The sequence below is a fragment of the Pleurodeles waltl genome, chromosome 2_2, assembly GCF_031143425.1.
Source record: "Pleurodeles waltl isolate 20211129_DDA chromosome 2_2, aPleWal1.hap1.20221129, whole genome shotgun sequence".
NCBI lineage: Eukaryota > Metazoa > Chordata > Amphibia > Caudata > Salamandridae > Pleurodeles > Pleurodeles waltl.
The window spans coordinates 801,170,232-801,185,935 of NC_090439.1; the positions used below are offsets into that span (position 1 = coordinate 801,170,232).

At 44.1% G+C, this 15,704-nt stretch overlaps 1 protein-coding gene across 2 annotated transcripts in view; it reads left to right on the plus strand.

Annotated features, from left to right (window-relative positions):
• The window catches only part of RALYL (RALY RNA binding protein like), a 1,738,931-nt gene that overhangs the window by 1,504,385 nt on the left and 218,842 nt on the right, over nucleotides 1-15,704 (plus strand). For both annotated transcript variants that reach the window (XM_069220422.1, XM_069220423.1), the window contains one exon: nucleotides 2,835-2,882. In XM_069220422.1, the coding sequence (XP_069076523.1) occupies nucleotides 2,835-2,882 (48 nt within the window). The remainder of the gene's footprint in view (nucleotides 1-2,834; nucleotides 2,883-15,704) is intronic.

Genomic DNA, 15,704 nt, shown 5'->3' on the forward strand with positions numbered 1-15,704 from the left:
TGTGTATCAGTAACTGAGAATCTGTGTCGTATATACTTGTGGCACAGGACATACTTTTTGTCATGTGTGGCACCACTACATGTACAAACATACAGCCATTTTTTGAAGTGGGAGAAATTCAAAGTGCAAAAATATTCATAATGTGGAACTTTTTTCTGCATTTTTCTCCCATTTAATAAAATGACTGTATTTTTCAGTTATAAATATGGCACTGTGTTCTATTGGCCACTGGAAACAAGAGGCCTGCTGTTTGTAAATGCAACACTTTGAAAAAAGATTTGAGAAAATGAAAAGTTAATTATAAGGTAACTTTTCATTTTAATTTTCTCCAATTTAAATGCATTGAGAAATATTTTTTTGTTCTCACCTCCAATATTGAGTTGATAAGGGCTTTTATTTAAGAGTTAAATACTTTAGTGATTACTTTTTTCATCTCTGTGCCCTGGGTCATAAATCCATAGCTCTGACTCCAGCACTGTTCCTTATCAGGCCCTGCCATCTGCAGCATGATGATAATATTGTAAAGTAAACACAGTTCTCCCTTAAGGTTAAAAGGGAAAATTTGACTCTGTGCCTATTTAAAAATGAGCTACTCATAGCTCCTGATCCACTGATTGAATACACCTGATCTAGATGTCATCTTACCAATCTCAAACAGTGTTTCCAGAAGTCAGACTGTAAACCCTATCTGTGTGAAGTAACTGTACTACAGTACTTACAAATATCTCAATTCATTCTTTTTGTATTTTTGCATATTTGATATTTCATCCATGTTGGAAAAGTAAAGAATAATTCACTTTTCACGAGATGAAAAATTACAAGAAAAAATGCTGTTTTCAAGTGTCTGATGATTTCAGAGTCTTTTTGCGACATGTATCTTTTCTACTTTCGGTTCAGGGGTCAGGTGTACACTATCTACAAATGACAGACATCCTATGCAAAAGTTTTACTGCACAACGGTCAACCTACATCTCCACTGAGAGACTAGGAGTTATTGAACCAACTAGGAAATCAATCCAGGTGATTGAACAACTTGCATAGTATTCTCTTGACCTAAAGTACTTTCAAATGTATTTCCCTGTACTCTGCAGTCTTCAGCTGTGTGAATCTAAAAAAAGCATGGACAATGTAAATTGTTGAGGGACAAATTTAGAAGAGTCACACTGGCTCCTAAGCCAAGCATATGCTCCTAAACCAACACTTGCATATGCGTGCAATACGTGGAAGGACAGCAGTGAAATGGTGACACAGAAATGCAGAAAAGATCTATGTACTGACTGGACTGCTTGTTATAATGACCGTCAGCGTTTGATAGCAGTAAGTGAGTTTACTGATTACAGCTTCTTCAAAATGAAGGAATTAGTAACAACTATTAACAAGGGAATCACATTATTCCTGTTCTACTAAGTCTACTTTACAGATGTATTCACTGTAACTTTTATTTTATTATAAAGCGAGTAAACCATCTTTAGTCCCCACATGGGTATGTTTCAGTAAATTAAAATAATTTGATTTGTTCCTCGGATTTAATAATGGTGGAACCAATTCATAAATGTATTTAGACAATCCAAACATTTACTCATACTCCTCCTACAGTGTAGGTAGATTATTAACTTTTTGAGGATTCTCAAAAATATCCACAACACGCACTGTGAAGTTTGCAACAATTGTAGACTTCCATGTGCACCTCTAGCTCTAACCCAGCCAATTTTGCACATTAGTAATAACATAGATGTATGGCATCACTGCCTCATTCTGATGTCACATGTTGGAGTGAGAGATTATGTGGTAATATATGGATTTTCTAAGTTGTAAAGTGTGCAGCTCTAATTGTTAGTTTTTGCCTGAAAGAATTTACCATATTTCATGTGGATAATATTATATGGGTAAGAAACCCACAGGTGTGACAATTAACGAAAATTGCGGAATCCTGAATCTGGATTTGATGGGCATCATTAATGAACCCCTATTTTAGGATAATCAAAATGAAGGTGTGAAAGCATTGTGAAAGTATGTGGTGACCAACAAAATTATGCTTCTTCCAGTGTTCGTCCCTTTCCCAGTAGGAACATTCATGCTATTCCCGGGAACCTGCCTTACCCTTTTTACTGCAGAAGGCCTACCACACTGAGGGCATCAGTATCTGCAGATGCTGTTTTTATAATTCAGGATGGGGGCACATTTTGTGATTTGGTTTCCAAATGTCTATGAAGAAATATTCAAAGTGATGGAATTGAATGTATCCTTTATACACCATACTAAACACTTGAAACTCCAGAAGCCTGTGCAAAGTACTACTTCAGTTAAAAAGTACAAAACTCATAATGAAACATTTGTTCGAGTTTTAAGATGTAAATTAATTTGTTAGCCAATGCATGCAGTGCCAGTAAAGTAAATCTTTGCTTCTTTTTTAATGAAAAAAATGTTCTATACTCTAATAGGTGTTTTGCTTACATTTCTGTTCATTATCTAAGAAAAGGAGAGGCAATCTAAGCACTTTGAACATTTGCTCCCTGCAGCAAATTACAGAAATGGCCGCTATATAACTGCGCCCGCCTTCTGTCATCTCACCGCAGCGCTGACTCGGCTACTCATTAGTTCATATTCTCAGGCCTGTAATGGTTGTTGGATATGACATTACAGCAGGCTCGGAAATTACCCACCAGCTAACCCATTTGCATGCATTTGTAGATACAGAACGGCAATGAGGAAAATAGGCGAATAATATATTCCTGAGTGTGCACTTATATTGCCATTATAATCTTACAAAGACCCAAATTAATGTAATGTTTCTGACTGCCGGCTCATTATCGCTTTTTGTTTTATTTCCACAGTGGCTATGACTTTGATTATGAATACTACCGGGACGATTTCTATAGCCGGTATGTGTAGGTTTATTTCCTTTCTGCATGTCCTCACAATTTCTGTGTTTTGTTAGTTTGGGAATAAGTAATGTGAAATTTACAAATCTTGTTTTGCTTCTGTTTTGCATAATGAGTGTAATGTCTGTCAGTTCGTTTTTATAAAGAAGAAGCCCATTCATTAAATGGTAAAAATAAATGGTCTTTCTAGCTGTGTAGAAAAGAAGATATTTTCCCATGCCCATTCAAAGTTTTAAACAATTATTTCTTAGGCGAAAATACTCCGACTTACATTGGAATAAAAGCCTATGCCATTAAGGACAGTTCAAGGGCAAGGCAATACTTAATGACAGCTCCAGCTATTACCTACAGTTTTCTGACAGAGTGCCATTACCAAACGAGGAACACAGCAATATACCACTTAACCTAAGGTCCCAAAGTCCCAGCCCTGAAGTTGTTCTTTGTCTTGGTTCTGAAAATGATTGTACGTTTTCCATCCGGTGTTCGTGCACAGCAAATAATATTTGGAGGTCACCTCTATACTCGCATCATAAAGATGCTGATTCACCAAACTAGCAAGTGTATCGCGGACATGTTTACCTGCCAACATGACCGAGGAGGGGCCCTTGTCTCACCTTTAGCCCCTCAACAGCCTCCTAGTTGTTGCTGATGAGAAGGATGTGGGTAAGGAGTGAAAACTACATTACGATCCTGCTTATTTTGTGTTACTGCCACCGCCTACCAGAAGTGAATCGAGGAGTACCACTGGGCCCAGTGAGCATCCTTACTTGATATCATATCTCCTATACCTTGGTGTCTAACCTGTGTAGCTTTAACAGATCACCATGATCCTTACCACTCGAATTTATATATATCTACCCTAGCTGGCCTTGCAGAAGCAAGAAGCACAACAGGGTCATGACTCAGGCACAACACTTAAGTTGTCTTTTGACTACTCAACAACACTAAACAAAAGCTGTTAAAGGAAAGGATATCATTGATCGAGGGTGCTGTACCAAAAACTATTGTTTTGTATCATTACACATTAAAACAGCAACATTAACAATGTTCTTTATCATTTATTAGGCTTTATCTGTCTTTGTAATGAATATGTGTGTGTGTGTGTGTGTCACCTCTGTTTACTGTACTGTCTAAGAATAAGCAGACCATTCTAACTGCAACCCGACAGTCAAGCAATCCATTATGTTCCCCAAGGACATATTTTTCATTAAGGATGGGTATCACGCGTATCACGTATTTACTTTAAAATGTAGGCACACACTAATTTTAGGATAATAGAGGGATTAATAAAAGACAATACATTAAAACTCAGGGCCTGATTCTAACTTTGGAGGACGGTGTTAAACCGTCCCAAAAGTGGCGGATATACCACCTACCGTATTACGAGTCCATTATATCCTATGGAACTCGTAATACGGTAGGTGGTATATCCGCCACTTTTGGGACGGTTTAACACCGTCCTCCAAAGTTAGAATCAGGCCCTCAGTCTCAAAACCAAGCAGGTAATAGTTAAGGAATCCCCAGATTGTTAGTGGTGCACAACGTTTGGCCAACATTTTGACCAAAAGGGATCTGATGAGTTAGATAAATAAAAAAAAAGTGTTTTACCCAATATGAATACACTGGTTGATCTGTGAACTTAGTTGCCTAAAGGAGAATACCCTTTGTGAGACATTGATGACTTCTCATTAATTTCCATACAAAAGATGTGAGATGCTGAAGCTGTCCCCTCCATTATTTAAACTATTTGTCTTGATGTGGGGATTAAAAGATAAGAATACTAGAACCAAACATGCATTGCTGATGTAGGGATGGATACGAGCAGATGCCTCTCTTTCCAAGTGTAACATTAGTTAAGTAGACTACTGGATGTATGAACTAGCCTTTCTAAAAAAAATCTTTGTGTCTTCTTTGCATAGTTACTTGACAGGTGTGTGTCTGGCATGCTAGTGGTACCCTGGGTGAATATCCTGAGGTTGACTGAATGAACAGAAAAGGCGAACAGATATTCTGGCCTCTGACGTTTTGGTATTGGGAAGCACTGAGTGCCAATGGCATGCAGACCCTGGATGGTGGTATCGTCAGAATGCTTATTTGAGGCATGGCATGTAAGGCCGTCCTGTGGAATGTGGTTTAGGTAAACTGGGAATTATGTCTTGGGGTGAGTCACTTTTCTGACCAGCACGAGCTTGAATGAGGCAATGTAATAGGGGCACTGTTCATAGCAAGGTTAGGCTGTATTAAATTTGGCAGGATATTGCCTGAACTGAGTGAACATTGTTGGAAACTGTCAATATGTTCAGAAAGAAATGTGTAAACCTGTAATGTTAGCTTCACCCGCCTCTGCAGAAGATTCCCAGTGTCCCACGTGAAGTGGAATATAGTTTCTGTGAAATATGACCACTTGCCTAGGTCAGAGTTGCATCAAAATCTGTCATATGCCACTCGTTTCCCTTAATATTGCTTGGTAGAAGACTGCTTAACAACCAAGCAGAACAGTATTTAAATAATATCACTTTCTCAGCATTCTTACTTGAACAATGCCATTTACAATCAGTGCCTTGTTTTCACATACTTGTCTAAATAGTATTAAACAATTATTTTTGAAATGCCTTATTCACAACAAAGGTAATTGGGATGTGGCATATTTAAATCATATCTAGTTTTGACCCATGTTACAGCCCTAGTTTGTTTTCAAATTCACAATGTAACTCAACCTTCCCCATCACGTTCCTTTAAATGCACTGCAAACTTTTTTTTTAAATTCTCTTTAGTTTTGGTTGATGTTACTGGTCCTAAAGACAATGTTTTGCAAAACATTCTTTGAGGAGATCCCTAAACCCCCCAACATTAAATTCTGTGTAGGTTTGGGCTAGGTTTCTGGGCAGAGAGTTAAAGGCCGCTGTTTGCCAAAGCATGTCTTTAGATCTGGTAAGAGAACCTCCATATCCCATTCCCAAATATGAATAAACTCCAGTAACCATTGGGACAGTATTTCCAACTTATTGTGATGTAAACAGCACCATTTGACTACATTAGTTTTGAACATTCTTACTTTGGAATCTCCAGATAATTATAATAAGCTGTTTTTAAATTCTATCAAATTTTAGCTATTGTTAGTGTTCCACTGAGCCTTAACCTACATCATTTGCACGTTTGTTTCTTAAGCCTTCTTGGCCAACCACCCACCCCCTATGATACTGGCTTCAAATCTTCCAAGGACTGTTCAAGCTGTCAGCACCAATGGACGTTTCACAACCTGCAGAACTGGATAGCAAGGTGCAATCTTTGGATCAACAGCGCAGGGTTTTATCATAACTCAGTCTTCTCAAAATTAGAGGAGAGCAGTAGAAGAGGAATATTTTAATTGCTTTTGTTATAGCTAGTGGCTACCCTGCTACATCACCAATAACATTCATCTTCTCATGGGTTTTTCAGTTGTCTCTATATTTTATTGAGGACTGTAATCCATTCTCGTTCTAATTTTATAGTTAAGGTTTGGTAAGATTTCAGAAAAAAATCCTTGATCGTCTGTAACCTTTATTAAATTGTTTGAGTCTCCCACATGCCAGTACTCCCAATGTGGTCAAGTCCTTTACATCTTGTACAACTACGAGTTGGCCATCATTTCTGGAAACCAACAGGATGAATGTTAAAGACAGAGTAGCTGCAAGTCCTTGACATTTCTGGAAGGCTGGTGTACAACAGATCATAACTTCAAATACATACTTTATAGTAGTTTGTGCCATAAAATCTGATACCTTCTGAAACCAGTTTATCTATGTAATAGCTGTCTGATAATATTATTGCACATGTGGACTGTTCATATTATAGGCAATAATTTATCATTGGTATTAGTTCTACTACTATTACTAGAGCTGGTTGCAGAAACCCACCAGTGGCTGGTCACTTCTATGAGCTCTATATTTCACTTTGTGTCCGTAATTGGACATTCACTGTGATGCAAAATCCATCTCTGTTTTTTGGGTAGTGGTCCCTACTTTTTTTGTCTTTAACGTCAACCAACCTCAACTCCCTTATCCCTTTTGTGCAACACCCAAGGCAAAATCTAGAGCCTTAACTTGCACAGCTTTCTGTGACCCGAATCTTCTGACTGCTGCTCAGTACTCTTAAAACCTGTGCCATCAGGTTGATGGTACGCATTAGGAGGAAATTACCAGAAAGAGAACATGTCTCTGGTACATTCAACAAATGCAATATTCAACTTCTGGACTGGGAGTAGATCATCATCATTGATGGGTGACTCAATATGGAACCTGTCAATAAAGCTTGTTATGGACTGTAATAATATCCTTTCCATTTTTCATTAATTTCTCATGACTTTTCTGCTTAAATATAGAAAGTGCATGCAGTGATGAGGCCTGTAAATCCTAAGGTCCACCCTGAAGGTGACATGACTGTATTTGACTCTGTCTTCACAGCCAACAACAGAGTCAAATTCATCATGGACTGAACTCCCCTCACCATCACCTACTTCACCATCATAGTGCCCCTAGCCCCCCGCCCCCAAGGCCCACCAACTCCTCCCACCACAACTGGAACAAAGTAACCAAAACAGAATCGACAGATGCCCTCAACTCACCTGTCCTGACTCTGCATCCAACCTTCAACAGGCCGCCTACAATTTCTCCACCTGGATCACCAACTGCACGGACAGAGTCAGCCCTATCAAGCAAGCCAGGACCAGCAGATCCACCAAACAGCCAGTTGGTATGCACCAGAACTCATTACTATGAAGCACAAGTGCAAAAGACCAGAGAGAAGATGGCGCACTACAAACATCCCACAGACTGCACCAACGTCAAATCATCCCTCAGCACATACCACCAACATCTATAAGACATGAAGAAAAGTGCCATGGCATATCGCATCAGATTAAGCCCCAGCCACAGCAAGGAACTTTTCAGTATCTTCAAAAAGTTTGCAAGCCACCAAAAACACAATCTCCCCTTCCAAAGAACTCTGCAACTCCGTGGCGGACCACTTCCACAACAAGATATCCACCATCTACAGTAATTTCGAACCCCAACACACTGACTTTCATAACTTCCTTACACTGACAGATATCACACACAACCACCCGCTCACCGCATGAGAGCAGCTCACCACCCAAGACACCACAACCACTATGAATTCCATCCACTCTGATGCCCCCAGGTAACCCTGACCCCACCACTTCTTCACCCTCTAGAGCAACGTAATCAGCAGCAAATTCACGGCCATTCTCAACACATCCATCACCACAGCTCCCTTCCCCAACAGATGGAAGCCCACAGAGGTCAGACTCCTCCTCAAGAAACTCTCAGACGACCCCACCGAACTAAAAAGACTACTTCCCCATCTCTCTGCTCCCCTTCACTGCCAAAATCCTGGAGAAGGCCGTCAACCACCAACCTACCAACCATCTAGAGAGAAACAACCTGCTGGACACCTCTCAATCTGACTTCTGTGCAAACCACAGCACTGAGACCACCCTGACCAACGCCACCGAGGACATCAGAACCCTTCTTGTCTGAGGAAGAGAGCAGTTCTGATCATCTTTGGCCTCTCATCCGCATTCAACATTATGCCCCACCACACACTCATCCAGAGACTCCACCACATCGGGATCCAAGGAGACACCCTCAAATGGATTGCATCATTCCTCCCAGGACGATCCCAGAAAATCCGCCTACCACCCTTCACCTTGGAGACCCAAGAGCACAATCCTTGGCGTTCTTCAAGGGTCATCACTCAGTCCCACTCTGTTCAACACTTACATGACGCCCCTATGCAACGTAGACAGAAACCACTGCCTCAACATTATTTCCTACACAGACGATACTTAGCTCATCCTCTCAAAAGACCCCAATTCCACGAGGTCCAACTTCCACAACTGCATGATGAATGTCGCCAGCTGGATGAAGACCAACTACCTGAAGCTCTACACGGACAGGACCAAAGTGCTGATTTTTAGGAACAGCAACTCTCTGTGGAACAACACCTGTGGCCTTCCAAACTCAAACCCACACTGACAGACCACGCCTGCAACCTCAGCATTATCGTAGACAGCAAACTCACCATGAAATGCCAGATCAATGCAGTCTCCTCCACCTGCTTCCACACCCTCTGCCTGCTCAGAAAGATCTTCAAATGGCTCCCCATGAACCCCAGGAAAACCATCACTCAAGCCCTAGTTACCATCTGCCTGGACTACCTCAACACACTCTACACAGGAATCACCATCCAACTCCTGGAGAGACTCCAGACTATTCAGAACACAGCCGCTGGAATCATCCTTGACCTCCCTAAATGGACTTACATCACCCCCACCTCAGGAACCTCCACTGGCTCCCCATCCATAAAATAATCCACTTGAAGATGCTTACACATGCCTACAAGGCCCTCTATGACCAGCACATTTCAACCACCGCCTGTACTTCCACAGCCCTTCAGACACCTGTGCTTCGCTTCCCTTGCACAAACCTACAGTGGAGGATGATCCTTCTCCTACCTTTCCACCAAGTCCTGGAACGACCTCCACCTCCGAACAGCACCCTCCCTACAGGAATTAAGAAAGCAACCCAAGACATGGTTTTTCAACTGAACCCAACAAGAACGGAGTACCTGGATACCCTCTTGGGTGAATAATCACACATTATAAATCTGAGATTGATTGACTGATTGAAGGTTATTTTAAAGGTGGTATGGGGTTATGACAATGTTTCTACACAGAAATGATCTAGCTATTTCTTGAAGCAAGCTAGGCATTATGCTCCTGCATGATGAACAAACCTTAGCTGGAAGGCGCCTTTCTTTTTAGAAAACACCACAAAAGAGAGCCTTACAGAAGCATGGCGGAGCACATATCGGTGAGCAGCTGTGGTTGTTTGATCCATTGGGAACTATGAATATCTGGCTCCTTTCAAGACATTTAAGTGGAAGCACTAGACTGGTCAATACTCGGCATCTGTTGGTTTCAGAGCAGTGTTATCACTGTAAACAAAGCAGAACATGTTGACCTGATGATGTTCCCTAAGAGGGCACTGCGTATTCCTGCAGACAAGGCAGAGCGAGAATGGAACTGATCACTGCTTGAAGCGACTCAAAAGCGCATCCGGCTTGTCAGAGAGGAGGTCATACCACAGGGAAAGACTACAAAGCACTGACATGCGAAAGGGAGGAGAGAGCCAGCAATCATTTCAACAAAGATATTTTCCCATGCCCATTCAAAGTTTTAAACATTTGTTTCTTAGGCGAAAATACTCCGACTTACTTTGTAATAAAAGCCTATACCATTAAGGACAGTTCAAGGGCAAGGCAATACTTAATGACAGCTCCAGTTATTACCTACAGTTTTCTGACATAGTGCCATTACTAAACGAGGAACACAGCAATATACCACTTAACCTAAGGTCCCAAAGTCCCAGCCCTGAAGTTGTTCTTTGTCTTGGTTCTGAAAATGATTGTACGTTTTCCATCCGGTGTTCGTGCACAGCAAATAATATTTGGAGGTCACCTCTATACTCGCATCATAAAGATGCTGATTCACCAAACTATCAAGTGTATCGCGGACATGTTTACCCTGCCAACATGACCGAGGAGGGGCCCTTGTCTCACCTTTAGCCCCTCATCAGCCTCCTATTTGTTGCTGATGCGAAGGATGTGGGCAAGGAGTGAAAACTACATTACAATCCTGCTTATTTTGTGTTACTGCCACCGTCTACCAGAAGTGAATCAAGGAGTACTACTGGGCTCAGTGAGCATCCTTACTTGATATCATATGTCCTATACCTTGGTGTCTAACCTGTGTAGCTTTAACAGCTCACCAGGATCCTTACCACTCGAATATATATATATATCTCTACCCTAGATGCCCTTGAAGAAGCAAGAAGCACAACAGGGTCATGACTCAGGCACCACACTTAAGTTGTCTTTTGACTACTCAACAACACTAAACAAAAGCTGTTAAAGGAAAGGATATCATTGATCGAGGGTGCTCTACCACAAATTACACATTAAAACAGCAACATTAACAATGTTCTTTATCATTTATTAGGCTTTATCTATCTTTGTAATGAATATATATGTGTGTGTGTGTGTGTGTGTGTCAGTTACCTCCGTTTACTGTACTGTCTAGGATGACGCAGACCATTCTAACTGCAACCTGACAGTCAAGCAATCCATTATGTTCCCCAAGGATATACTTTTCATTAGGAATGGTGTTAGAAATAGGGTCTTTGGTTGGCAGTCAGGTTACCCCCTGTCCAAGCAAGGACCTTCACTCTAGTCAGGGTAAGTCACACACAATCCAAATTATCCTGTGCCCACCCTCTGGTAGCTTGGCACTGAGGAGTCAGGCTTAACTTAGAAGGCAATGTGTAAAGTAGTTGTGCAATACATCATACAATAACACAATATAGCACCACAAAAATACACCACACGGTGTTTAGAAAAATATATAATATTTATCTGGATATTTGCAGGTCAAAATGATAAAAGATGCAATAACAGATTGTAAAGATATCACTGGAAAGTGATATAAAGGGGGTTATTACAACTTTGGAGGAGGTGTTAATCCGTCCCAAAAGTGACGGTAAAGTGACGGATATACCACCAGCCGTATTACGAGTCCATTATATCCTATGGAACTCGTAATACGGCTGGTGGTAAATCCGTCACTTTACCGTCACTTTTGGGACAGATTAACACCTCCTCCAAAGTTGTAATAACCCCCAAAGTGTCTTAAGTCTTTAAAAAGCAACAAAGTCTCTTTCAAGCACAAAGTACCTGGTTTGGAGTGAAAAATCTCCGCAAAGGGCCGCAGAGAAGGAGATGCGTGGAAAATGGTGTGTGTGTCGGTTTCGCCCCTTCACACACTGACTTGCGTCGTTATTTTTCACGCGGGGAAGACGTTGCGTCGATTTCCGGCGTGCGGACAGGTCTCCTCTGTGGGTCGTGGGGTTTTCAGACGCCCGGGGTCTGTGCGTGGAATCCTGGGCTTGTTGTCCGGCTGCGCGTCGTTCCGGCAGGCTGTGCGTGGAATTTCTTCCTCACGGCAGGCGCTGCGTCGATTTCCCCTCTGGAAGTCGGGCGGCGTTGTCCAGGCGGGGCGTGCGTTGAAGTTCCAGTCGCACCACAGGCGGCGCGTCGATCTTTTCCTCCTGAAGTCGAGCGGTGTCTTTCCGCTCCGGCGTGCGGTGAATTTTTCACTGCGGAACAAGCTGTGCATCAAATTTTTTGCCGCACAAGGAGTCCAGTTGCAAGAGAGAAGTCTTTTTGGTCCTGAGACTTCAGGGAACAGGAGGCAAGCTCTATCCAAGCCCTTGGAGAGCACTTCTGCAGCAAAGCAAGAGAGCAGCAAGACAGCAGGGCAACAGCAAGGCAGCAGTCCTCTGTAGAAAGCAGTCAGGTGAGTCCTTTAGGCAGCCAGGCAGTTCTTCTTGTTAGGGTGCAGGTTCTGGTTCAGGTTTCTTCTCCAGGAAGTGTCTTAGGTGGTAGGGCAGAGGCCCTGTTTTATACCCAAATGTGCCTTTGAAGTGGGGGAGATTTCAAAGAGTGGCTTAGAAGTGCACCAAGTCCCCTTTCAGTTCAATCCTGTCTGCCAGGGTCCCAGTAGGGGGGGTGGCAGTCCTTTGTGTCAGAGCAGGCCCTCCACCCTCCCAGCCCAGGAAGACCCATTTAAAATGCAGATGTATGCAAGTGAGGCTGAGTACCCTGTGTTTGGGGTGTGTCTGAGTGAATGCACAAGGAGCTGTTAACTAAACCCAGCCAGACTGGGATTGTAAGGCACAGAAAAATTTAAGTGCAGAGAAATTCTCACTTTCTAAAAGTGGCATTTCTAAAATAGTAAAATTAAATCCAACTTCACCAGTCAGCAGGATTTTGTATTACCATTCTAGCCATACTAAATATGACCTTCCTACTCCTTTCAGGTCAGCAGCTACCACTTCAACAATGTATGAGGGCAGCCCCAATGTTAGCCTATGAAGGAAGCAGGCCTCACAGTAGTGTAAAAACGAATTTAGGAGCCTTACACTACCAGGACACGTAAACTACACAGGTACATGTCCTGCCTTGTACCCACACAGCACCCTGCTCTAGGGGTTACCTAGGGCACACATTTGGGGTGACTTATTTGTAGAAAAAGGGTAGTTTTAGGCTTGGCAAGTACTTTTAAATGCCAAGTCGAAGTGTCAGTGAAACTGCACACACAGGCCTTGCAATGGCAGGCCTGAGACAAGGTAAAGGGGCTACTAAAGTGGGTGGCACAACCAGTGCTGCAGGCCCACTAGTAGCATTTAATTTACAGGCCCTGGGCACATATAGTGCACTTTACTAGGGACTTGTAAGTAAATCAAATAGTCCAATTGGGTGTGATCCAAGGTTACCATGTTTAAAGGGAGAGAGCATATGCACTTTAGCACTGGTTAGCAGTGGTAAAGTGCGCAGAGTCTAAAACCCAGCAAAATCAGTGTCCAAAAAGTGGAGGGAGGCAGGCAAAAAGTTAGGGGTGACCACACTAAGGCTGTCAGGTCTAACAGATGGGTATCACGTGTATCACGTGTTTACTTTAGAATGTAGGCACACACTAATTTTATGATAATAGAGGGATTAATAAAAGACAATACATTAAAACTCAGTCTCAAAACCAAGCAGGTAATAGTTAAGGAACCCCCAGATTGTTAGTGGTGCACAACGTTTGGCCAACACACATTTTGACCAAAAGGGATCTGAGGAGTTAGATACATTTAAAAAAAATAGGCCCTCATTCTGACCTTGGCGGGCGGCGGAGGCCGCCCGCCAAAGTCCCGCCGTCAGGTTACCGTTCCGCGGTCGAAAGACCGCGGCGGTAATTCTGACTTTCCCGCTGGGCTGGCGGGCGGTCTCCTTCAGACCGCCAGCCAGCCCAGCGGGAAAGAGGCTTCCACGATGAAGCCGGCTCGGAATCGAGCCGGCGGAGTGGAAGCTGTGCGACGGGTGCAGTTGCACCCGTCGCGTATTTCACTGTCTGCGCAGCAGACAGTGAAATACATTTAGGGGCCCTCTTACGGGGGCCCCTGCAATGCCCATGCCAGTGGCATGGGCACTGCAGGGGCCCCCAGGGGCCCCGCGACCCCCCCTACCGCCATCCGGATCTCGGCGGTCCGACCGCCGGGATCTGGATGGCGGTAGGGGGGGTCAGAATCCCCGCGGCGGTGCAGCAAGCTGCGCCGCCGCGGAGGATTCAATGGGGCCGCGGTACACTGGCGGGACCCCGCCAGTGGTGCCGGTCCGACCGCGGCTTTACCGCCGCGGTCGGAATCCCCATTGAAGCACCGCCGGCTTGTCGGCGGTGCTCCCGCGGTCCTCCGCCCTGGCGGTCAAAGACCGCCAGGGTCAGAATGAGGGCCATAGTGTCTTACCCAATATGAATACACTGGTTGATCTGTAAACTCAGTCGCCTCAAGGGTAATACACTTTGGGGGTCATTCTGACCCCGGCGGTCAGAGACCGCCGGGGCCAGGGTCGGCGGGAGCACCGCCGACAGACCGGCGGTGCCCCGCAGGGCATTCTGACCGCGGCGGTTCGGCCGCGGTCAGATGCGGGAAACCGGCGGTCTCCCGCCGGTTTCCCGCTGCCCTGCAGAATCCTCCATGGCGGCGGATTCTGACACCCCCTACCGCCATCCTGTTCCTGGCGGGTCTCCCGCCAGGAACAGGATGGCGGTAGGGGGTGCCGCGGGGCCCCTGCAGTGCCCATGCCAATGGCATGGGCACTGCAGGGGCCCCCGTAAGAGGGCCCCACAAAGTATTTGCAGACACTGAAATACGTGACGGGTGCCACTGCACCCGTCGCACCTTCCCACTACGCCGGCTCAATTCTGAGCCGGCGTCCTCGTGGGAAGGTTGATTTGCCCTGGGCTGGCGGGCGGCCTTTTGGCGGCCGCCCGCCAGCCCAGGGCAAATCCCAAAATACCCTCAGCGGTCTTTCGACCGCGGAGCGGTATTTTGGTGGGGGAACTTTGGCGGGCGGCCTCCGCCGCCCGCCGAAGTTAGAATCACCCCCTTTGTGAGACATTGATGACTTCTCATTAATTTCCATACAAAAGATGTGAGATGCTGAAGCTCTCCCCTCCATTATTTAAACTATTTGTCTTGATGTGGGGATTACAAGATAAGAATACAAGAACCAAACATGCATTACGGATGTAGGGATGGATAAGAGCAGATGCCTCTCTTTCCAAGTGTAACATCAGTTCAGTAGACTACTGGGTGTATGAACTAGCTTTTCGAAAAAAAAAAAATCTTTGTGTCTTCTTTGCATAGTTACTTGACAGGTGTGTGTCTGGCATGCTAGTGGTACCCTGGGGGCATATCCTGAGGTTGACTGAATGAACAGAAAAGGCGAACAGATATTCTGGCCTCTGACGTTTTGGTATTGGGGAGCACTGAGTGCCAATGGCATGCAAACCCTGGATAGTGGTATCGTCAGGATGCTTATTTGAGGCATGGCATGTAAGGCCGTCCTGTGGAATGTGGTTTAGGTAAACTGGGAATTATGTCTTGGGGTGAGTCACTTTTCTGACCAGCACGAGCTTCAATGAGGCAATGCAATAGGCGCACTGTTCATAGAAAGGTTAGGCTGTAGTAAATTTGGCAGGATATTGTCTGAACTGAGTGAACATTGTTGGAAACTGTCAATATGTTCAGAAAGAAATGTGTAAACCTGTAATGTTAGCTTCACCAGCCTCTGCAGAAGTTCCCCAGTGTCCCACATGAAGTGGAATATAGTTTCTGTGAAATATGACCACTTGCCTAGGTCAGAGTTGCGTCAAAATCT